At 46.4% G+C, this 23839-nt stretch overlaps 1 protein-coding gene across 1 annotated transcript in view; it reads left to right on the forward strand.

Moving 5' to 3' along the window:
• frem3 (Fras1 related extracellular matrix 3) overlaps positions 1 to 23839 on the forward strand; it is a 54205-nt gene that overhangs the window by 13724 nt on the left and 16642 nt on the right. The window contains 6 exon segments of the mRNA XM_056280622.1: positions 12407 to 12553; positions 13399 to 13629; positions 18809 to 18934; positions 19911 to 20162; positions 23308 to 23457; positions 23543 to 23752. Of these exon segments, the coding sequence (XP_056136597.1) occupies positions 12407 to 12553; positions 13399 to 13629; positions 18809 to 18934; positions 19911 to 20162; positions 23308 to 23457; positions 23543 to 23752 (1116 nt within the window).

Raw genomic sequence — 23839 nt, forward strand, 5'->3', positions numbered from 1 at the left:
ACGAGAAACTTGGGCCACAAAGTGCGGTTCGGTTTGGGTCTGAACCGCACTTTGTGGGCTAGTTTGGGTCTGAACCGCACGTTTTGGGTCACACCGTGCGGTTCGTTTTGGGCCGGTCCCTCTCGCCTGGGGGACATTTCTGCTGGAAAGCAACAACCAACCGTCCCGCTAGTGACTGAGTGGAAACTCCTTTCCACGTTTCACGGCGTGTGAGACGGGGGCCCGTAAATACTTCTTATACGAGTGGATGTGGGGCTCGCTTAGGCGCTTGTCCGTCAGGCACGGGCCTCGTGTGCCACGGGCTATGAGGAGAGGCCGTCACTCAGAGTCCGACTTGTCCAGGCATCTCTTCCTCTCTGTCCCGTTGATCTTTTTGTTGTTTGAAATGGGCCGAGATAAGGGACGAGGGCGGGGAGGGCCCATCAGATATTCAGAGGGCCCTGTGGCAGTTCTTGTTTTCATGCAGCCCCCTGAGTATATCCGTCTCCGGTCTTAGGTGCAAAGCTATCTCGCTATCAGGGATCGTAATCGGACCACCCCGTTAAATCGATGAAGATAAAAAAAAAAGAGAGAGAGAACAATGCCTCCATATTCAGATGAGCTGAATTGCTCTCTGTACCTCTCCGGCAGCAACGATATACTTTTCCGACTCTGATGGGGGGGGGAGGGGAGTCCTGGACTTACGTGGATTGAGTGTTATGTGATCATCCAGAGCCGGGAGTGGAATGCACTTCCCGGAGACTCCAGACTCCAGGGCCTCAGACGGAGCAGGCCCTGGAAGTGAAGTGGGAGCCCGAGCAGACAGGTGTGTGTGTGTGTGTGTGTGTGCGCGCGTGCGTGTGTGTGTGCACGTGTGCAACAGAAGGCTCCATGGGGATCCCCTTTCAAAGCTTCCCGTCACCCCCCGCTCCCAGCGCTGCAGAAATCCAAGAAATCCAACCTTATCTAAGATTGGCCGATACCCCATATACACCCAGTGCAGCGCTGCCCGTCCTAGTGCACAGTCACAAGGCACAAGGGTGGCTCCACAGAGTAAAGTGACACTGGGAAAAAATGGTCTTCACATTTTAACTTCCCATGTAGCAGATACTTTAATCCAAACAGAAACCGGGAATTGGCAGTACACATGTGTGTGTCCACCTGCAGGGTGGATCACTACTAGCGATGCTAATGTGAGGGAATACAAGTCACAAATTAGCTGGACAACGACACATCATTTTGATTACAGTCACACTAACGGACATCTATGGATTAAGGTAGACCTGGATGGGGAAAGGTTTTAGTAATTTATTCAATGGCGTAAGCATATTTCAAAACATTTTTAAGAACTAGATATAAATCAGATGTGTAAATTTGTGTGTGTGCGTGTGCATGTGCATTAGCATATGTGTTTGCTTGCATGTGCACGCAAACCAATTCATGGTAAAGCTGACTTTTCTGCAGTCAGCGTACCCCCCCCCCCTTTGCCCAGTGGCTCTGCACCCTGACTGCATTTTTCATTTGGGTCACAGACAGGCAGCATTCCAGTTTCCGAACTGTGTTTCTGGAACCTCCCCGTCACCCATGTCAACAGTCACCAGACGATTTACTGTTGTATGGTGCCACTGCAGGGGCCCCCTGTGACTAGAAGAAGCTGAGGCCTCTGAATAACCCCTCCGACCCCCCCCCCCCACACACACACACACATTCCCTCAGTCCCTTTGCTCCTTTAAGGCCTCCTCATCTGCTTCTATTCCTCTCCCTCTAGGACATGTCCACGTCCGTCTTTTCCCCTCTTCTCGATCACTCTTCTTTCTTTTGTCCCCCCCATTCATTGTTTCCCTCCATCCTTCCAATATGGCACCTCTCTCATCTCGTTCTGTCTTTTTTTTTTGTTCCTATTTCCCCTTCCTCAGCCTTGATTTCTGATGGTTTTAAACGCTGGTTGGGTGGTGGTGTGGGTGGGGCGGGGGCGTTGTGACGTATCGTTACAGTGGTTATTCTTATCCGCTCTCACATAGCGAAGCCAGTTGCAGCCCCCAGTCATACGGTTATTGAGTTACTTTCTCACCTTCACCGTTGTACTGGTTTTCTTTCGCGCTAGCGCGCACTTCCTGCATGTTTTAACACCATGCGGGAAGTGAAAATGCTGTGACTTTATGTTGTGCTGCTGTGATGTATTGCTCAGGATGACGTTCTTATCCGTATTTGCCGCATTCGGCCCTCGCTGCTCCACAGTGCAGAGTGCAGTGACTGACAAGAGATTCCCATGACCACATTTGCTAGGTTATTAGATTGCTCCAAAGCGATGTAAGTGTCTGGACCAACACACAGAGGGGTCAAAGGGCATGCAAGTGTCACTTTGTAAGATGCAACATCCTGTAGGGATCCTGTCACTGTGCTTTAGCGGCTATTCCCCTGCACACACGCACACCTGACCCCTGTGTGCTCTCTCTCTCTCTCTCTCTCTCTCTCTCTCTCTCTCTCTCTCTCTCTCTCTCTCTCTCTCTCTCTCTCTCTCTCTCTCTCTCTCTCTGTCTCTCTCACGCCCACACACACAGATTTACAGCACATGGTACCAGTGTCTTGATTCCAGCCATGATTCCGGTTATTAATAAGTCCTCATCCGGTATTCTTGACATGAATTCTTTGGAATGCACAGAGGAAGCTAAGTGAAGCTGTCGACATTTGAAGAAGGGGGGGGGGCTCAACATGTCAATCAAATTTTGGAGGAAAAAAAGGAATAAGTATAGAAATTGGAGAAATAACTTTTTAGATTTTAAGAGTGAAGGTCTAGCTACAAAACTGCTTTTTTATATGTCCTCTTTCTGAAGGATCATGTATGAATACTCGTGCTCTTGATTCTCAAACACCGGGCATAGCTGAACGGAACATGCCCAGTATTTATACCATGGCAATGATTGATGAGGAAATGTAATAATGGCGGTCTTAATTCTTGTCACTATGTCAGAATATTCTTAGCACAGGAGGTTGCTCCCTCCTTGCATCATGAAGTCAGAGCCCCATACTGATGTCCCTTTCGCATGATATCTTCTTTCATACCCGCCATCCTTGTGCATCTATGTATGGTGCGGCACTGCCAATGTCATTAAGGGCTGATGGGGAATGTGCTATGAAAAGACAAGCACGGGCCACATTTCCTGACGCAGTACCGGCGTCTTTGTTTTGAGGTTTGACTGCTGACACTGAATCTTACGTTACGATGCCCATTATTTCTGTGCAAGGCATTCTGCACGTCCTTGTGGAGTCTTCTCTCTCATCATAAACTGCATTTAAAACACTTTTATGGGCGATGTTGTTGTTACGTCCTGTTTCTTGATGATAAAAGGCCAGCATTCTCTGACTTCAGCGCGGGTTTGCCAACTCTCACGCATCGTGCGTGAGTCTCACGCTTGCAGGCGCGGTCTCAAGCTATCGCGACACCGAGGCAAATCTCACGCCAAAACACCGCGACAGCAACAGAGAACAACAGGCGAACGTAAGTCTTTCTGGCATAGTCACAGTTAAACCAAGCGGACGACATTGACTCCAGAAGACAGTTGAGTATTAGAAAACTGGTTCTTTCATGTGGGTGTTTCCATGGAGATGCATAAATTACTGTGATTGGTGCGTGATGCTTATCTCCGTGTTGAATAAATGCCCTGTAAACAGACAGCTAGCTTACGTTAGCTGTCTAACGTTAGAGTTAGCAATCAGAGTTAGCAACTCTGCTAGCTAACACTGAGTCCCAAAACACAAAAAGACAGCCATGTCCCTGTAGCAATTAGCTTGATTCACCGCGGGACTAATTTATTAAGGGGGTGAAAGGGAGAACATTTAGAAAGACACGCGGCCTATAAAACCTTCTCATCTATGGAGAAATTATTGCTATTGCCAGTTTGATAAGCTTGGGACATCTGAGCCTAGCTGGGCAGCTACAGTATGCACTGGGATTAATATCCAGTCTAAATGTTTGTCATAAAGATTGTAATAAATTAGACTGTAAATCTACTCCAGCATTGGACTGGCATCCAAACGACCATCTCCACCTCTATTTCTGTAACTTCTCTTCCTGTTCATAAAGACCTCACCATTCTTCAAGCTGTGATAAGTCATTTTGAAGAGGAAGATGTTTTTTTTTCAACAGTGTGAATTCAAGCCAAGTTTTAAAAAAAAATCTCTACATCAGAAGCACCAGTACAAATATTGCTTAAGAAGGTGTAAAGGAGAGATTCCCGTCACGTCAGGGGACAATATTTGACAGTCGTGTACAATGGAGGGCAAAGAAGAGGGAGATTCCCCGCTCCTGCACTGGTGTGAACAATGCGGATGCGGGTGGGGGGGACACGCCATGGCAGCGGACCTGGCCCACCCAGACTGCGGCCTGCTGTCCCTCTCAGTTGCTCGTACCCTCTGCGAACAAAAGCCGACACAGGGAGGAGAAGGGGTACACTGTGGGTAGGGGGGGCGGCTTCAGGGGCTGGGAAGGGGGCGGGAGGGGAGGCGTACAGCTGTCACTCTGCCCCTCGTAATCTGAGGTTCCGGCAAGGGGGGGGTAGGGAGGGAGGGGGGCGGTGCTGCGAGAGGAAGGAAAGAGAGACGAAAGGGTGAGGGGTGGCTGAAGGTGGGGGGGGGGTAAGAGGAAGTACGTGGGGCTAAAAGGAGAACGAGGGAGGAGGGATAGAAACAAATGGGAAGGAAGAAGAAGACATGGGAAAGATAAATGAGAAAGGTACATATGAGCAGGATGTATCGAGGTAGATACACCTATAGGGAAAAAAAAACACCCTCTGTGCCAAGGTGTGAGGAACGGCACCTGCTGCCCAGGCAGTGTCATAAACCCTTTGAGTAGTCAGGCCTTGGAGAAGAGTCAACGCATTTCCATCACTGGTAATTTGCTTTTCCCCGTCCACCTGGTAGCAGGAATGGAAGAGAGAAGTTGATTCAACTCAAGTTGTTCGTAAAAAAAAAAAAAGGCTTAATTTGTGCCGTTGTGTACATGTACATGCAGTTTCTGGTTGGCATATTAATATGCATGCACTGATCAAGAATGTGAGGTCTTGCATCAGCACTTTCCTCACTCCCACACAAAAAGACATGGCTGCGCCTGGGTTTTAGCGGTGGATGTAGTGTGTGTCGGTTAAGGTGTGTTACGAGCTTGCTCTGATAAATCTTGCTTGTTACCCAAAACAACTTCAGTTCCTTTCACCTCGCAGCTACCCACCTTCTTGGACGTAAATCACGATACGGCTAATCGTTTTCCCAGGAAAAGTCCTACCTGACACAACCTATCTAGATTTACAGCTACAAAGCCATTCATGATGCGTTAGCCAGTGACTCAAATACGCCCAGCGATAGCATCAAAAAAGGACGTTTGTTTGCTTTGCTGTGTGATCGCCATCCAGCCACATGGTATCCCCGTGTAACATTTCCCACATGTTCGATTACAACTATGGTTCCATTTACATCTCCATATGGGTTACAAACTTAAAACGGGTATACATTTCATCAGCTCCTTTTCCAGTCTGTCGCTGTAACTCTAGACTGTTTGTTTCTAGCATACTTCAAGACAGGAGATGAAACGCTTTATTACAGTAAAAGATGATATGCTTGTAAAACAAAAAACAAATTAATCTGATTTGTGTTTCCATCATTATTATTGGCATACAACATTCCTGAAAAGTAGAAGACGTGGTTTTGTATTACGCATCATTGTTAAAGCTGCAGTAGGCAACTTGAACACTCCAATGCAAGGCCTTCCACCTCTCTCTGCTGCCTCGCGTCACTCCACTAAGCCCCTCCCACCATTCAGTCTGCCAGAGCTTTTTTCTTCCATATGTGGCCTGTCCGACGATTTCCAGTTCTCCTTCGATCCCACCACTGCAACAACCCCTTTTCGGTGGTTTGGGAAGGTGTAAATGACCACGTGTGCGTCCTCTGATACTTGTGAAGTTACATGGGAAGTTAGTTCTTCCCCTGCCAGCTTTAGGTTTCTCTGGCATCCATGTAATTCAGATTTATACAACCAGGAAATGTCAGAGGGAGACTTGTGAAACTTGTATCATAACTGATAATCTAGTCATGTAAAAAAAAATTTTTTCAGTGAATCTCTTAGTTACAGTGATATTGTTCATGTCAAGCAGCCACTTTGAGTTGGTCTTGCTGATTTTTTTTTGAAAATAAAACACTGGTGTGGGGCGCTGGTGGAGAAGGGAGAACTAGTCCACAAGTGAACTGATCACATACACGCGCATCTGCATTTGTAGAACAGCCAATAGGAACCCCCTCTCTCTGAAATGACCGGTGATTGGCTAAAGTCTCCCATCACTGGCTAGATTTTCTAAAGCCTGAATACAGAGCGAAGAGGAGGTGCAGAGGGCCATTTTTCTCATAGACCATTTGAATCACAACCTCAGAACCCATTGGTTATCGTCTAATGATAATTTAGCCTCTGGGGGCAACGGCCAATATTCTTCTTCTCTTTTTTATTGGCGGTTGGCATCCGATATTACTGCCACCTACTGAAATGTAAGAACTTCACAGTTCTAATTATTTACATTGTACACCCAAAGTGAGCCCATTCATGACCTTGTCCATTCTATAATCCAGACCCTGTCTGAGTCCCGCAGTGTAACGTCTAGATCTTCTCCGGATATGTGCACAACATTTTCAGGTATCTCCTGGCAGCGTCCAACACCGTCTCGATTCTTTCTGACTTCCCCTTTATTTCAGCACAATTTATGACCATGGCAATAAATGCCAAAAATCATTTCCTGTCCGTGCAGATATTCTCATCAGCTGCATTCCTCTTCTGCTCCGGTTCTTGTTGCACTCCCACCATCTCGTCATTTCTCTCCATTCTCTTAGCAGCTGTGGCATATGACAATCCCATTTCTGCTCTCATCTTACTCACTCTCTTTTCCTTAATTTTTTTGGACACTGTGTTTTTAACTTTACACTCCCCCACTTTGCAGTTGCCCTTCCCACATCTCCCCCGTCTTCCGACTCCCCTACAAACTGCAGCAACATGTCCATATTCTTGACAACAAAAACTTGTTAGAGGCGCTCTCTCATATGGCTTCACCCTGTAACACGTACTCATGGTGCACTCTTTCCGGCAATTCCCCTTCAGAAATCAAGCGCACGGAATTACTGTCCTCCTTCTCCCCTTCTTGGAATCTAGTCATTCCTCTTGCCTCACACACACCTGCAGCAACCCGAAATGACTCAGTCTGTACTGGCAGTGGCATGCTCTTATCACCCCCTTCATCCTTGCTTTTTGACCTGAGTGGGAAACAAGTCACACAGTAATCATTTTTAAATCCACGAATTCTAAGGGCTTCATCTCTGACGCTTTGAGATGCAATCATTTATAAACATTTCATTTCTACCAATCCTGATCGATTGTACATCTTCAAGTTTTCTCCCTGCAAATGGTCCATCCACCTGTGGGTCCTTGAAAACCCTGCCTTCTCTCATCAGGGCTGTCATCCCAACAGGAGACCTCTCCTCTGTTCTCAATGACTGACTGGAATTGCTTGGGTCATTTTGATGTATTCTTCTTCCTTTTCTTTTTCTTTTCTAACCCTCTCGTGTCCTCGTCTCCATTTTCAATTTAGCTCTCCGATGCCATTTCCGCCATCCTCTCCCGTAGCTGCTGGCTGCTCGCTTCCATTTCCTATGAAGACTTCCTCTTCCATGTGCCAGTCAATATTTACAGTTGGATTAATAATTTGCTATGCGAGAATGGGGCGGCACAGTGGTACAGTGGTTAGCATGGTCACCTCACAGCAAGAAAGTCCTGGATTCGAGCCACGGGGTAGTCCAGCTTTGTTTGGGGGGGGGGGGGTGTCATCCCGGGTCGTCCACTGTGTGGAGTTTGCCTGTTCTCACCGTGTCTGCGTGGGTTTCCTCCAGGGGCTCCGGTTTCCTCCCACAGGCCAAAGACATGTAGGTCAGGTGAATCAGCCATACTAAATTGCCCCTAGGTATGAATGTGTGTGTGTGTGTGTGTGTGTGTGTGTGTGTGTCAGCCCTGTGTGATGGCCTGGTGGCCTGTCCAGGGTGTTACCCTGCCTGCTGATAAGATGACTGCTGGGATAGGCTCCATCATCCTCACGACCCTGAGAACAGGCTAAGCAGTTCGGATAATGGAAGAATGGATGGATGGATGGATGGATGTGAGAATGGAGTTGAGAGACGACGTCTACGAGCGCATTGTTTCACAAGTAGTCGACACGAGTCGAACGTTTCTTCACACAATACACAAACATCGATACTTTTAGTAGGGGCTTTAGGTCCAGACGACATCTCGGCCATTGCGTTCTACCTCTTTTGCTCCCCGCACACAGTTTAGTCGCATGCAACCAAAGCATGTTCCCGTAGAAATCGCTGCCTACTCAAACGTGACTGGTTGACTACTCGGACTACAATAGAAAGATAAACAAGAACGCTTCTGATGCCAAAATCTTGCCCCTTGATTACTTGAATTACAATATGCTGAAAGGTTATTATGGATTTTTTTGCCCAATGACGGCAAAAAAATTTTGCCTACCCCAGCTTTAAAGTATTTAAATGGGTTCAATTCGCATGTTTTTGCTTTGTAATACAACACAGATCCAACGCTGATAAATTTGCAGGATGCCAAAAGAAAATTAGCTTTCATAACTGTGTAGTGTATATTTGATAATCCAAGTTGGTCGCCACTCACTGAGCTTCTCTCTCTCTACAATATATCAGCATCTAGGGGGAGGTGACTGTCAGGACACGCTTACTCCTGCATGAAAATAACTTCTTATGTGTGGTTTGGGAATTTACACCCGAATACAAGGAGTTCTTCTCTAGTGGACATGCACATTGCAGTTCCATGATGCTCCGCATGGGAAACTGTTAACTAGGTGGGAAAATGTTCAAGATCTCTCAGCAGAACATAGTTTGCATGTTGCAGGATTCATGCTACGGCAAAAAGGAGGAGCGCTTTGATGCATGCTCAATAATCCAGGTAAGGAAATCAGAGAAGGTTGAATCAGTTCATCTGGATGCAAGGCTTATTGACAGATACTTTTCATCACTCGGCTAAGTGACATCTTCAGTCTCAACTGACTGCAGGTATCCCCACCCCTTATAAACAATACAGTTGCCTAATGACCGAACCCAGCGAGCAGTTTCATAGACAAATATGGGTGTGACCATTAACTGGAGTTTCGATGGCCATGTGTACTTTTCACAGAGGATTTGCTTTCAAACCCCAAAAAACGCTGCGCCAGGAAGTTGGTCGACCCCAAGGATCGGGTCCCGTGGCACAAACAGAGCAATATAGTGAACGTTGCTAAGTGCCAAGAGGATTGCAGTGACTTGTCCACTGGGGAAACTAAACAGACGATGGCCAAAAGAATGACACACAACACAGGAGGGCTACATGTCAGGCCAGGACTCCGCAGTCTACACCCATCTACAGACCAGCGGCCGCTCTTTCAGGGATGAGGATGTGCACATCCTTGATAGGGAGGAATGATGGTTTGAATGGGGAGTCAAAGAGGCCGTCTATGTTAAGAGGGAACGACCATCCCTCAACCGAGGAGAGGGCCCAAGAGTACATCTGTCGCCATCCTACAATGCTGTGATTGCAACTATTCCCCAATCCTCTGTGAATAGTACACATGGCCAAAGAAACTCTAGTTAAAGGTCACACCATATTTGCATATGAAACTGGTCGCTGGTTTTGGTCATTAGGTACTGTAGTGTATTGCATTGTTTATGAGGGTGGGGATGCCTGCAGTCTGTTTAGACTGAAGATGTCACTCAGTTGACTGATGAAACATATCTGTCAGTAAACATATCCAGATGAACTGATTCAGCCTTCTTTGAAAAAGGAGGAACATTTCACCCATCAGCCTTTGCAGAGTTTGGGGCCGTCAAAAAGGGACGTGATACGCGTTTCTCGTATTTTTAGCCTGAACTGTCGGCAACCTGAGAGCACGATCAAAGTTAACTGAAGCGTTATGCTCCAGTGACAACTAAGGCTGGATTTCTCTTAGCCTAAGTTAGGGTTCGGGTAAGATAAGGTACCGAGTGCTTTGCGTGTGTGTGTGTGTGTGTGTGTGTGTTTAGTTTGGGTCTCTTGCAAAGGGTAGGTGGTGTAACATTTCTGATTGAGATACGAATCAGCAGCACAGTTTTACAGTATGGACAGCGGTTACTTATAGTAAGTATGAGGTACCGCAGCGTTGCAAACGATCACCGCGTCCAGCTGATCTTTACACATCTCAGGTACCTGATACACTGATGGAGAAATTATCCAACACAGTCAACCTGCCGAGAAATCCACGTGACGCTTTCTATTATGTCCGTGTGCCTCTTCAAAATGTTGAGTGGGGTTTTGTTGTCTTCGGTTGAGGCCGGGCCCGAGTCAGCCTCCATGTCGACATGTGGGTTTGAGGAAGTGGCTCCATCCCATTCCGAGTACCAACCCTCAACCTCCCGATGTTTTCATTCTCTCCGGTCAAACAGCAGAAAGACTGCAGACCCTTTCCCCTTCGCCGAGGCAAAACTGAGCTCAGCGTTAGCTCTTGCTATTGTCCTCTGTGTACTGTGTTTTTGTTTTGTTGTCTTCTTCCTTTGACAGGTAAGATGTCCGCTCCACCTTTTCACCCCACTTTTACTTGCTGGGGTTATGTATTACATCAAATATGCAATCCTTACACGAAACCAGAAATCTGTGATCGCACCGTCCATTAAATCACACAAAACTGTTTTTACAGAGGTTCGTCACGATACGCAGGTCGTTAGGCATCTTTAAATCCGCTGAGCATCTCTTTCACGTTTCGATCAACAAGGCCTCTGTCAGTGTGACCAGCCATGCACAGCCGAGGAGAAACAACCCCTCTCTACCGTCCTTTGTCCAACGAAACCGCTGGTCTTTGACCGTTCGCTCCAGAAGTCACAGGTCAGCGGGCTTGTGAGGCTGAAGGATGAGACATTTAAACGTTCGGTTACACTTGTTTAAAAAAAAAATGAAGAGAAGCGCGGTGAAAATCCTCAGCCGCTGTGTTGCTGAAGCAGCCAGCGTCAAGGGAATAACAGAGAGTGGGTCAAAAGCTTGGGTTAGAGGGATTACACGAGTCATGAGATAGTTTTGGATTAAGAACAGGATGGGGCCTGTACCCGAAGATCAGCGGCAGGTGACTTTTAAGTGTTTCATGAGTGCAGCCGCTCCCCCAGATGAGATCGATTCGGTTGGACAGCGAACATGACCAACAGCGTGAAAACCTTAATCTTTTTGGTGTCCCAAGTTCTTGCAACTGAGAGTGTTCTGCAGAGATGGTTAGAGACGTCGCTGACAAGGCTGATAATTTGTAGTAGATATGATTCAGATTTTATCAACCACCGAGGAGTAGACTATTGTTCTAGAGAAATGAAATCATCTCTATCTTGACTTGCGTTCACCCTTTCAAGGTCGCTAAAGGAGCCTCACTCTCAGTGACCCCCCCCTTTTCTCCCCCCCCCCCTTTTCTCCCCAATTGTATCCGGCCAATTACCCCAACTCTTCCAAGCCATCCCGGTTGCTGCTCCACCCCCTCTGCCGATCCGGGGAGGGCTGCAGACTACCACATGCCTCCTCCGATACATGTGGAGTCACCCGCCGCTTCTTTTCACCTGACAGTGAGGAGTTTCACCAGGAGGATGTAGTGCATGGGAGGATCATGCTATTCCCCCCAGTCCCCCCGAACAGGCGCCCCGACCGACCAGAGGAGGCGCTAGTGCAGCGACCAGGACACATACCCACATCCGGCTTCCCACCCACAGACACGGCCAATTGTGTCTGTAGGGATGCCCGACCAAGCCGGGGGTATTACGGGGATTCGAACCGGCAAACCCTGTGTTGGTAGACAACAGAATAGACTTCCATGCCACCCCGACACCCCCCCCCACCCCACCCCACCTCCCATTTTAATTGGAAGCAGGAATGTAAACAAAAACGATAATGAAAAATTAACACAGGTTAAAAAAAAATTTTTAGTAGTATTTTACATTTACCCGTGTCAGCATGTGGCCCATTCAGTCTCTATTGCATCAATCTTGTTTGCAGCTGAGAACCTGAATTCAAGCTAAGGAGTCAAAAAAGACAAAGCAATAAAGAGGGGGCTAAGAGAGACAGATTGTGCAGGGGGAAAAAGAAAAGTGAAAAAAGATAACACTTGCCCCGTGAAGTGGGATTTAAGAGAATTAGGCTATTATGTTATTACGCTACCCTTCTACAGTATATTAAAAATGTCCCCAGCATGATTCTTAACCATGAAGTAGATATCGGTTTAGATTCCTGAGTTACAAAAAGAAAATAGATTGTGTCCTCAATAGCACAGGTCTGTCGAAAGGTCTTTTAAAGGAAATGTTGAAATTAAAACCTGAATTTTTTTCTTCTTTTCAGGTGGAAACAAACTAAAGCCCCAGCCTTTCCGTCTTAACTGGGCCTGGATCTCCCTGGAGAAGGAGTATTACTTAGTTGACGAGGACGCCAAGTTCCTCGAGGTGACACTCAAACGCAGAGGCTACCTGGGGGAAACCTCATTCATCAGTAAGACTTGCACTTGATTTCAGTTCTAAGCCTCTGTCTGAACATATTAGGACAGGATGGCTCTCGATTGTATTTGTCTTCCCCAATAGCATTACAGATGAATAGCAATATTAGCTTTGAGGCATTTATATGAAAGATGGTGAGACCAGACAACATGCCGCTATTAAACTGTCATGTTGTTGAAGACTAATTGTCAATTTGCCTGTTCCTTTGGAATGCATTTATGTATTATTGCCTTGGTTTTTCAAATGCCAGCCCTTCGATAAAATATCAAGCTACCCTTTTCACGGATAATCTATGCCGCTTTCTGCTAGGCTACAAGGTGTTATTAGTTTAACACCCATGGCTGACCCTCACAATACTGTGTCATACCAAATGGCACGCCGACTCTGTTTCCTTGCTTGATTGGTGCCTCTCCTTTCCTTTGAGAAGGTTAGCCTGATTGAGAGCACATATAACTCTCACTGGTAAAGAGCAGAAGGTAAGATCAACATGTAGGTCTGTCTGCTTCCAGATAGTTCTAGCATCTTATGGTGCAATGATAAAAATCCCTATGTCTACTATCAATCACTAAGGGTGCAGATGGAGCAAAAATTAACATGGAAATCCAGATCATGGAGTTATCAATGGCACTGAAGCAGTCTAAACTTGTGCTGAAAGCACCACCTCGCCTCCATCTCAGTCTGTTGTATTTCTTTCAATGATATGCATTTGTTTAATTCTGGGATAATTACTCTGAACTCAGCAGCATTAGTTTAGGTCTTGGTGATACTCCACTTACCAAGTGAAGGACTGAAAAAGAAGTGAAATGAAAAACTTGCTTCTTTGCTGTCCCCTCGTCTCAGGCATTGGCACCAAGGATGGCACAGCAGAGAAGGACAAAGACTTCCGTGGCAAGGCCCAGAAGCAGGTCCAGTTCAACCCCGGGCAAACCACAGCAACCTGGAAGGTGAAGATCTTCACAGACCAGGAGTTTGAGACATCTGAAACCTTTGAGATACAGCTGTCAGATCCCGTCATGGCTGTGCTGGAGTATCCCGAAGCTGCAACAGTCGAAATTGTGGACCCTGGTGATGGTAGGAATTCGAGTTATCTAGACTTAGCTATAAAATATGTCTTCCTTATTCAGAGGGTTAAATCAGAATCATACTCAGATTTAGTGCAAGGGAGTTCAAGAACATAAAAGGAATTTGTCTTGGTGTGTTGGTTCAAGAGGGGAAAAATAACAGTAAATAGTAAAGATGAAAGTTAAAAGGACAATTATATATACACTACCGTTCAAAAGTTTGGGATCACCCGAACAATTTTGTGTTTTCCATGAAAAGTCACACTTATTCACCACCATATGTTGTGAAATGAATAGAAAATAGAGTCAAGACATTGACAAGGTTAGAAATAATGATTTGTATTTGAAATAAGATTTTTTTTACATCAAACTTTGCTTTCGTCAAAGAATCCTCCATTTGCAGCAATTACAGCATTGCAGACCTTTGGCATTCTAGCTGTTAATTTGTTGAGGTAATCTGGAGAAATTGCACCCCACGCTTCCAGAAGCAGCTCCCACAAGTTGGATTGGTTGGATGGGCACTTCTTTGAGCAGATTGAGTTTCTGGAGCATCACATTTGTGGGGTCAATTAAACGCTCAAAATGGCCAGAAAAAGAGAACTTTCATCTGAAACTCGACAGTCTATTCTTGTTCTTAGAAATGAAGGCTATTCCATGCGAGAAATTGCTAAGAAATTGAAGATTTCCTACACCGGTGTGTACTACTCCCTTCAGAGGACAGCACAAACAGGCTCTAACCAGAGTAGAAAAAGAAGTGGGAGGCCGCGTTGCACAACTGAGCAAGAAGATAAGTACATTAGAGTCTCTAGTTTGAGAAACAGACGCCTCACAGGTCCCCAACTGGCATCTTCATTAAATAGTACCTGTTAGAGCCTGTTTGTGCTGTCCTCTGAAGGGAGTAGTACACACCGGTGTAGGAAATCTTCAATTTCTTAGCAATTTCTCGCATGGAATAGCCTTCATTTCTAAGAACAAGAATAGACTGTCGAGTTTCAGATGAAAGTTCTCTTTTTCTGGCCATTTTGAGCGTTTAATTGACCCCACAAATGTGATGCTCCAGAAACTCAATCTGCTCAAAGAAGTGCCCATCCAACCAATCCAACTTGTGGGAGCTGCTTCTGGAAGCGTGGGGTGCAATTTCTCCAGATTACCTCAACAAATTAACAGCTAGAATGCCAAAGGTCTGCAATGCTGTAATTGCTGCAAATGGAGGATTCTTTGACGAAAGCAAAGTTTGATGTAAAAAAAATCTTATTTCAAATACAAATCATTATTTCTAACCTTGTCAATGTCTTGACTCTATTTTCTATTCATTTCACAACATATGGTGGTGAATAAGTGTGACTTTTCATGGAAAACACGAAATTGTTTGGGTGATCCCAAACTTTTGAACGGTAGTGTATATATATATATATATGAAGGATGAAATGAAATGAAGATAAAGTGCAAAAATGGGAAACACTGGGAATATGGCAAGTACTCTATTTACAAAATGTTAAATGAGAATTTTAAATAAGTTATTTACAGAATAAGAAGTTATTTAAAGAATAAGTTATTTACAAGGTAGTTCAGGCTTTATGCAAAGTGTCCATGCACAGAAGGCACAGTAGGGCAGATAGTTATATTGTACTGTGTTTGTGCATGTGAGTGTTGTGTGCATGTGTGTAGGTGTCGTGGTGTGGAGAGAAGGTCAAAGGAGGTGGGGGTGGGTTGGGGTCAGTGTGAGTATCAGTGGGTGTCTGGGGAGCCACACAGGGTGATGGGGGTAGGTGGGGCTGGGTTCCTCCTGAAGTCCACAACCATCTCCACTGTCTTTAGAGCATTGAGCGTCAGTTGTTTTGGCCACACCAGGACACCAGATGGTCAATCTCCCACCTGTAGGCGGACTCATCTCCACCCGAGATGAGCCTGATAATGGTGGAGTCATCAGCAAACTTCAGGAGCTTGACTGACAGGTGACTGGTGGTGCAGCTGTTTGTATACAGGGAGAAGAGTATAGGGGAAAGGACAAAGCCTTGAGGGGAACCGGTGCTGATGGTCTGGAATTCAGAGATGTGTTCCCCCAGCTTCACGTGTTGCTTCCTGTCAGAGGGGAAATCGGTGATTCACTGTAAGTGGAGTCAGGCACGTGCAGCTGGGAGACCTTGTCCTGCAGCAGATCCGGGTTGATGATAATGAAGACAGAGCTGAAATCCACAAACAGAATCCTGGTGTAGGTTCCTTCAGAGTCCAGGTGCTGGAGGATGAAGTGGAGCGCCAAGTTTACTGCATCGTCCACAGACCTGTTGGCTCTGTAGGTGAACTGCAGGGGGTTTTGGAGTGGGTCGGTAATGGTTTTAAGATGGGACAGTACAAGGCCCTCAGAAGACTTCATTACCACAGAGGTCAGGGCGACGGGTCTGTAATCATTGAGTGCTGTGGTTCTTGGTTTTTTTGGGGGGATGGGGATGATGGTAATGGTCTTGAAGCAGGCTGGTACATGGCATGTCTCCAGTGAGGTGTTAAAAATGTCTGTGAACACCCGAGACAGCTGATCGGCACAGTGCTTCAGAGTGAAAGTAGAGACAGAGTCTGGTCCAGCTGCTTTGCGGGGGTTCTGTCTCTTATACAGCCTATTAACGCCCCTCTCCAGAATGGAGAGTGTCATCATTGTGGTAGGGGAGGAGGGGGCCTCTAAGGTGGGCAGCTGTGGAGAGGCCTGGGCCCCTGCTGAGGCGGGGGAGGAAGAGCTGGTGGTCTGGAGCTGGTTGGTGGAGTTACAGGGGATGTTGTCAGGACTGCCCCATTGTCTTTCAAATTGACAATAGTACTCATTCAGATCATTGGCCAGGCACAAGTCATTAGTGGAGGTGGGGGCTTTTGGTTTGTACTTGGTGATCTGTCTGAGACCCCTTCAGACAGAGGCCAATTGCTTTCTGAAAACTGCTGGTGAAATCTCTGACACCCCCTTTCTACCAACACAAAACTAGTTCTAGCTCTGAGCTGGTGCTAGTGTCGGTTGGCAGTTGGTTCAACTTGTGAATGTTCTAAGAACTGGTTCGCTTTTCCACGGTCTAGAGCTGGCTAGAGAGCCACATCATTACATCACTGTATACGTCTGTATAGGTCTCCCAAGTTGAGGGGAGAAATCAACTGTGTAGATTTTGATTTTCTTTTACAATTTTCATATGCTATTTCATCATTAAATTCCTGTCTGAGAATTTTTGAGGTGAGAAACCAACTGTGTAGATTTTGAATATTGGCAGTTACACGAAAATTGATGGCGAATCGAAAATTTGCTCCGTTTTTGGAGTTGAGAAGCTCCCCAAACTGACCACCAGCTGGCCAGTCACGGACCTTGGTGTGAGCTGGCTGGGGCTCTCTCAAGAGACCGGTCTTGTAGACAAGGGGTGCTCTGTAGCACCTGCCAGAGGGGAGAAGTTGAAACAGGTTGTGACCAGGGTGGGATGAGTCTGCAGTGATACTGCCTGCCCGTTTCCTGACTCTGGAGGTGTATAAGTCCTGAATGGAGGGCAGGTTGGCACCAATGATTTTCTCTGCAGACCTAAGTGTCCATTGTAGTCTGCCCCTGTCCTGTTTGGTGGCCAAAGCAAACCAGACAGTGATGGATGTGCAGAGGACAGACTGGGTTATTGCAGTGTAGAAATGAATCAACGGTTCCTGAGGCAGGTTGAATTTGTTGAGCTGGCAGAGAAAGTGCATCCTCTGCTGGGCCTTTTTGATGATTGTGTCTATGTTGGATGCCCACCTTGGGTCCTGGGAGATTGTGGACCCCAGAAATCTGTAGGTTTTCACAGTAGACACCGTGCTGTTGAGTACGGGGGGGACTTCTCCTGAAGTTCACTGTCATCTCCACTATTTTGAGTGTGTTCAGCTCCAGGTTGTTATGGGCCAGCTGATCAGTAAACCTGTATTTAGACTCTTTAAACCAGACCAGGTCCCCACTACTAAACGCCTCCTCCTTTTCCAGCCTTAGCTTTGAGTTTAGCTGTGAACCAGGGTTTGTCATTGTTGTAACTAATCCTGGTGTGTGATGGTACACAGCTGTCCTCACAGAAACTGATGTAAGACGTCACAGCATCAGTGTACTCTTCCAGACTGTCGGTGGCAGAACTGAAAACACTCCACTCAGCGCAGTCCATGCACGCGTGAAGATCCTCCATAGCTTCACTGGTCCACTTCTTAGATGTCCTCACAACAGGTTTATAGAGTTTTAATTTCTGCCTGTGGGCAGGAATCAGGTGGACCATGACATGGTCAGTGTCCCAGTGCAGCGCAGGGGACTGTGTGATAGGCACTGTTGATTGTAGTGTAGCAGTGATCTAAAGTGGGCAGCACGGGTGGCCCAGTAGTTCGCACTGTTGCTTCACAGCAAGAAGGTCTTGGGTTCGAATCCCAGGCTGTCCCAGGTCTTTTCTGTGTGGAGTTTGCATGTTGTCCCCATGTCTGCGTGGGTTTCCTCCGGATGCGCCGGTTTCCTCCCACCATCAAAAAGACATGCATGTTAGGGTTAATGCTCCTCCTGCCTGTGCCCCTGACCAAGGCAAAAGGTCCCCGGGTGCTGCACCAAAGCTGCCCGCTGATCCTATACAATAGGATGGGTTGAATGCAGAAAACAGATTTCATTGTAACCATACAATGACAAAATAAAGTGGCTTTCTTTTCTAAGTGTTCTGCTCCCTGGTCGGGCTTTTTATCAGCTGAGGGTATTCAGGTAGTTCATGGCGGAGAGTCCCTTTGTTAAAGTCCCCGAGGACAATGATGAAAGGGTCCGGGTTTGTCCGCTGCACACAGAGTGTCTGGTCGGTGAGCATGCGCTGTGCGCCTCCTGCGGGTCGGCCTGCGGTGGAACGTAAACACTGGCCAGAATGAATGAAGCAAACTCCCGGGGAGAGTAGAAGGGTTAACAGTTGATGGGAAAAAGTTTCCAGAACAGGAGAACAGTGCTGGAGACTCACTTGACATCTTTACAGCAGCCACTGTTAATATCAAAACAGATAGCTCCATCTTTCATTTTGCCGGAGAGCTCTGTGTCATGATTCGCTCTGAACAGCTGGAAGCTTGCCGTTCAGTTAATAAATAAATGAATGAGTGAGCATTAAAACTAAACTGATAATCACATCAACCAAAGAAAACGTATTTTTGTAGCTTAGTCATGGCTCATCCCCTATATTTCTCTTCCAAAACAGAGTCGACAGTGTTCATCCCTCAGGCTGAGTACAAGATTGAGGAGGATATCGGAGAGTTACTGGTCCCAGTCCGTCGGTCTGGAGATGCCAGCCAGGAGCTCATGGTTGTCTGCTACACTCAGCAAGGTGAGGCAAATGTGTCTGTAGTTCCATTTCTGTGTCATTGAAAAGACAGCAGTAAATAACTTACCGTTAACACCAAAATCCGATTTTATGGGTGTATACTGTGAAAGCAGTAGTACTTTACAGTAAGGCATACTTTATAGAGAGCGTATAAGTAGCAACTAATTATTTCATTAATGGTTAATAAAGCATTTATTGATACATTATAAATCAGTAATACGATAGTATAATCAAGGCTCAGCATTTTCGGTTTTTACCGATTTTCAGCGAAAAATACCCAATTTTTTAAAAGGAGCAGATCGGTTTAAACTGATTTTCACCCGGATTTTATGTTTCCACAGACCCAAAAGTTGTTCCTGTTCATGTGAGGTTATGTAACAGTGCCCTCTTGTGGCGAAATTCGGCATGCTGGATGGCTTTGAAAAATAAAATCTGAGAACGCTGAGCCTTGGGTATAATACAGCAATAAATACATTTTGGGTTTCTAGGTTGGGCGCCCACATGGGGAGAGTCCCCATAGACATTCTCTCAGAAACCATGTGATAAGACGAAGTCAGCCAAACTGTATGTAGGCTGTACAAATTGTATGGCTGTCTCACTAACCACTACCAAACGTTAATTCTGGGCTTAACTACTGTAACTGTGGTTACCATTACTACTGCACAAAAATTAGCTTGCCTATGCATTGCACATTTTCAAGACGTGTGGACAGTCTTTGCCGGTCACGCGGTTTTTGAGAGAATGTCTACAGAGACTCTCGTATTGATAAACCATGGGCTCCCAACCTGGCAGCCCAGAAAGTCTTTTTGTAAATTTATTACAAAATCTTATTACTAAATCATACTTTAACACGTCAGTGTTAAATATAAAATTCCTATTTGTTACGAGAGGGATAAGTAATCTGGCGTTTGCTGAAATGATACCTGTTATCCTACAGTACATAATTATTAGCTTCCATCCGACTCCCATGTCCCCTCAGCCACAGCCACCGGCACCATACCCAGTACCGTGCTGTCCTACTCTGATTACATCACACGACCCGAGGACCACACCAGCCTGCTGCGCTTTGACAAGGACGAGCGTGAGAAGCCCTGTCGCATCATCATCATAGACGACTCTCTGTACGAGGGGGAGGAGAGCTTCAACGTCAGCCTCAGCATGCCTATGGGGGGACAGGTGGGCGTCAGCTTCCCAAGTGCCAAGGTCACCATCCTGGAAGACAGCGACGACGGTACGTCCAGTATGGAGGCTGAGAGGATGTTCCTCTGAAAGCAATCTGTTCAATCAAAATTAACATCTGCTTGATAAGCTTTTAATATTGGTCCTTGAACTTGATTTTTGGGTTTCGTATTCACTAACAAATATCTTTTGACTTCATCAGCAACAGTCAGGAACATCGTTACTACTTTTCAGTACACTTTTCTCACAGCTGAACACTTGAGGGCATGGAAAATATATCGACCAATATACTTGTTGCTAGTTTCAAAGAGATTTTTAGTCTTTTCACCGTAGCTACTTGGTTTTTGCAGAGGCCCATGCTAACTATACACATCTGTCTATACTATACTATATATAGTATACTCTCTATACTATACGGGGTGGTATGGTGACCCAGTGGTTAACACCGTTGCCTCACAGCAAGAAGGTCCTGGGTTCGAACCCCAGGCCGTCCCAGGTCCTTTCTGTGTGGAGTTTGCATGTTCTGCCTGTGTCTGTGTGGGTTTCCTCCAGGTGCTCTGGTTTCCTCCCACCATCAAAAAGACATGCATGTTAGAGTTATACTCCTGTCTGTGCCCCTGAGCAAGGCAATGGAAAGAAGAACTGGAGTTGGTCCCCGGGCGCTGCAGCTGCCCACTGCTCCTAAACAATTGGAAGGGTTAAATGCAGAAGACAACTTCGTTCTAAGAATACAATGACAAAATAAAGTGGCTTTCTTCTTCTTGTAATGAGAGATTAACTTGCCTCCGATACTTTCATGCATAGAACTGTTAGGGTGTTTCTTTGTTGGGGTTTGTGGAAGCATTAGGGTCTAATGTTATATTTTTGTATTTGTGTCTAAGCTCGCAGCTGTGATGCCAAGCAAGTGTACAAATCCGTCCATTATCTCCACTTCGAGGTTGTTTAATTTGGAGTCTATATATGAGAAGGGAATGCTCTATCCCATTTACTGTAATCTGCTTTTTGAGCGACTACCTTCTGGTAAAAGACTCCTGCAGAGCAGTCAGGAGGAGGAGCACTTTTAGTGTACCATTGTTTGGCCAGTTCATAACTCGCCCTACGTCTCAAATCAAAGTCCCCACCTTCTCAAAGTGTTAAACCATTGGAAACAAGGTCACGATGAATAGGTGTCGAGGCGCAGAATAACAACTCCAGTCAACGTTATCCTCTACCCTTCGCCTGTCTTGTAGATGAAAGGGCTTCAGTATGGTTTGCCCCAGCACTGCCTTCTCTCCAATGGTGTTCAGTGAAGCACGGGGGACGAGAGGGGATCCCTTTGTGTGCAGACCCAGAAGACAGGTGGTGGGGGACAGGGACTATTGTATAGGGATTTCACATGATAGGCATGTTTTCCCTCCCTCCTCCGGTTGGTGGTATTCAGTGCAGCATTATGCTTATTTATGTTACAGGTATCTCAGGTGGCTGAAGTTTCGTTTACAGCTCGAGGAGGGGCGTGCTCACTTTAAACCATGAAGTGTCAGGGTCTCCTTTAGCTGAAGGAGCGCTGCGGGCACATGGGCATAATAACACATGTACAAATAGCCTAATGCATCTGAACTACTTGAAGCCTATCTTTTGGGAGTGAATCTACGTCACCGGTTTCACTCACGGCTATTCTCTCGGCCGTTGCTCTCCTCCACCTCTCCCATGATGCACCGGGGCACATTTCCTGGGCTTCACTTGTTCTAGTGACAGACAAGCTGACAGAGCGAGCATCCCTCCCAAAACAATTTGGAGCTGGAGCACAATTGAACTTTATGTATAAATAATCAGTGTACATTCCCAGACATGTGACGAGACAAGCGGAGACTCCCCAATGTAAACCTCTATTGTGGGTTTGCATCTTGGTGGGTCCTGAGTCGAAACCCCCTCCATAAAGAGCTGGATGAATCTGTGTGTGTGTGTGTGTGTGTGTGTGTGTGTGTGTGTGTGTGTGTGTGTGTGTGTGTGTGTGTGTGTGTAAAACCATCTGCCTGGCTGAGTAAACCCGTGTTTTGGATCCTAGCCAGCATTAGGCCTCTATTGTCATTTGTCTGGCTCTTCCTCCCAGTGATCTTTAAGGTTGCCATGTTGGCATTCTTCCCCCCACAGAGCAACCCCCTCCCCTCCCCGGCTGTACTAAATAGCTAGCTTTGTGACTAGAAGACACTGAAAGTGTGCCAGATGTCCTTACCACAGCAACGGATGTCTGTTATAGAAAAATTCACGCTGCAAATTACCCTTTGTCTCACCTTATATGAATGTTATTTTTTCCGTTAGTTTTTTTTACATTTTTTTAACTATTACAACTAAGGGCGTCATGACATAAAATAAGCGACACTGAATGCGGGCATTGATAGAGACTAAAAAGGGAGCACGCCTATATCTGCACCTTTATCAGTCGATCTGTAAGAGCATTGGCTGGCCAGAGCGCGATGAACACGGCTTTATAGGCGGGTGAGGAGAGATGAATTGACCATGCGTTCCAGGGGTCTACATTCTTGCCCTCTGTCTTTGCAGAATGGAGGATTGCATCTCTTTCTGCCCCCCCCCACCCCCTCTCCGCTCATCAGCTGCTCTTTCAACACCCATCGGGCACATCCTCTCTCGATGCGCCAGTGATTGTGCACCTACATACATGTGCACACACACCTTGTTGTTCGGCTGAACGCTCAACCCTTTGGCGCAAGGTTCAGACAGGGCTGTCTAGTGTTAGATGGCTGAGGGAGGGGGGAGCGGGGGTGTCGAGGGTAGGACAAGAGGGATGAAAGCTGTCTTCCTGTGCGGAATTACAAATGTCGGAGCTGACCCAGCCAGCCATTCCACGTCTGTCTGTCAAGCTGACAAGCTGCGAGATATGTGGTCTCACTAGTAAATAATGCGTGTTAAACTTCATTACAAACGTATTCAATTTCATTATTCAACATCAGAGTTATTCCATCCTAAAAAACATTTGTTGTTAAGGAAAACGGCAAGATGCTGCTGCATAATTCCTAACATGTAATGGGAATAAAGTTAGTGTACGCTATTCCAAAGTTTTGGGAACTTTCTGAGCATACAGTAGTTTGTGACATAGCGATTATTTGCTATCACTGACAACAACTGACTACATGAAGTCTGAAAATGTCCTTCCTGCAACATTTAATCCATTGTTCTTGTGTTTCTCCCAAATGCCACAGAGCCGTCCCTGTACTTTGGGGAGCCGGAGTACACGGTGGATGAGAGTTCAGGCTATGTTGAGGTGACGGTCTGGAGGACAGGGACTGACCTTTCTAAGACTGCTACTGTCACTGTCCGCTCCAGGAAGAGTGACCCTGTCTCTGCTGAAGGTAGGAGGATCTGCGGATCAACAGCAACCATGGTATTCTTGCAGGATTTTGCCTGGCCAGTTGCTTACTTTTATCTGTTTTAAAGCTGGCCTAGACTATGTTGGCATCAGTCGAAACCTGGACTTTGCCCCCGGAGTGACCATGCAGACATTCAGGGTGACCATTCTGGATGACCTGGGCCAGCCGGAGCTGGAGGGGCCCGAGACGTTTGACCTGGTGCTGCGGATGCAAATGAATGCTGTGTTGGGGGAACCCAGCAAGACGACTATCACGATCAATGACACAACCACCGATGGTGAGTCTCTCCAGCACATAGCCGCAGCCTTTAAGGACGTGGCTGCAGGACCTTTACAACAATACCCGGTTCAGTTAATCCTCATTT

The sequence above is a fragment of the Lampris incognitus genome, chromosome 5 (assembly GCF_029633865.1).
Source record: "Lampris incognitus isolate fLamInc1 chromosome 5, fLamInc1.hap2, whole genome shotgun sequence".
NCBI lineage: Eukaryota > Metazoa > Chordata > Actinopteri > Lampriformes > Lampridae > Lampris > Lampris incognitus.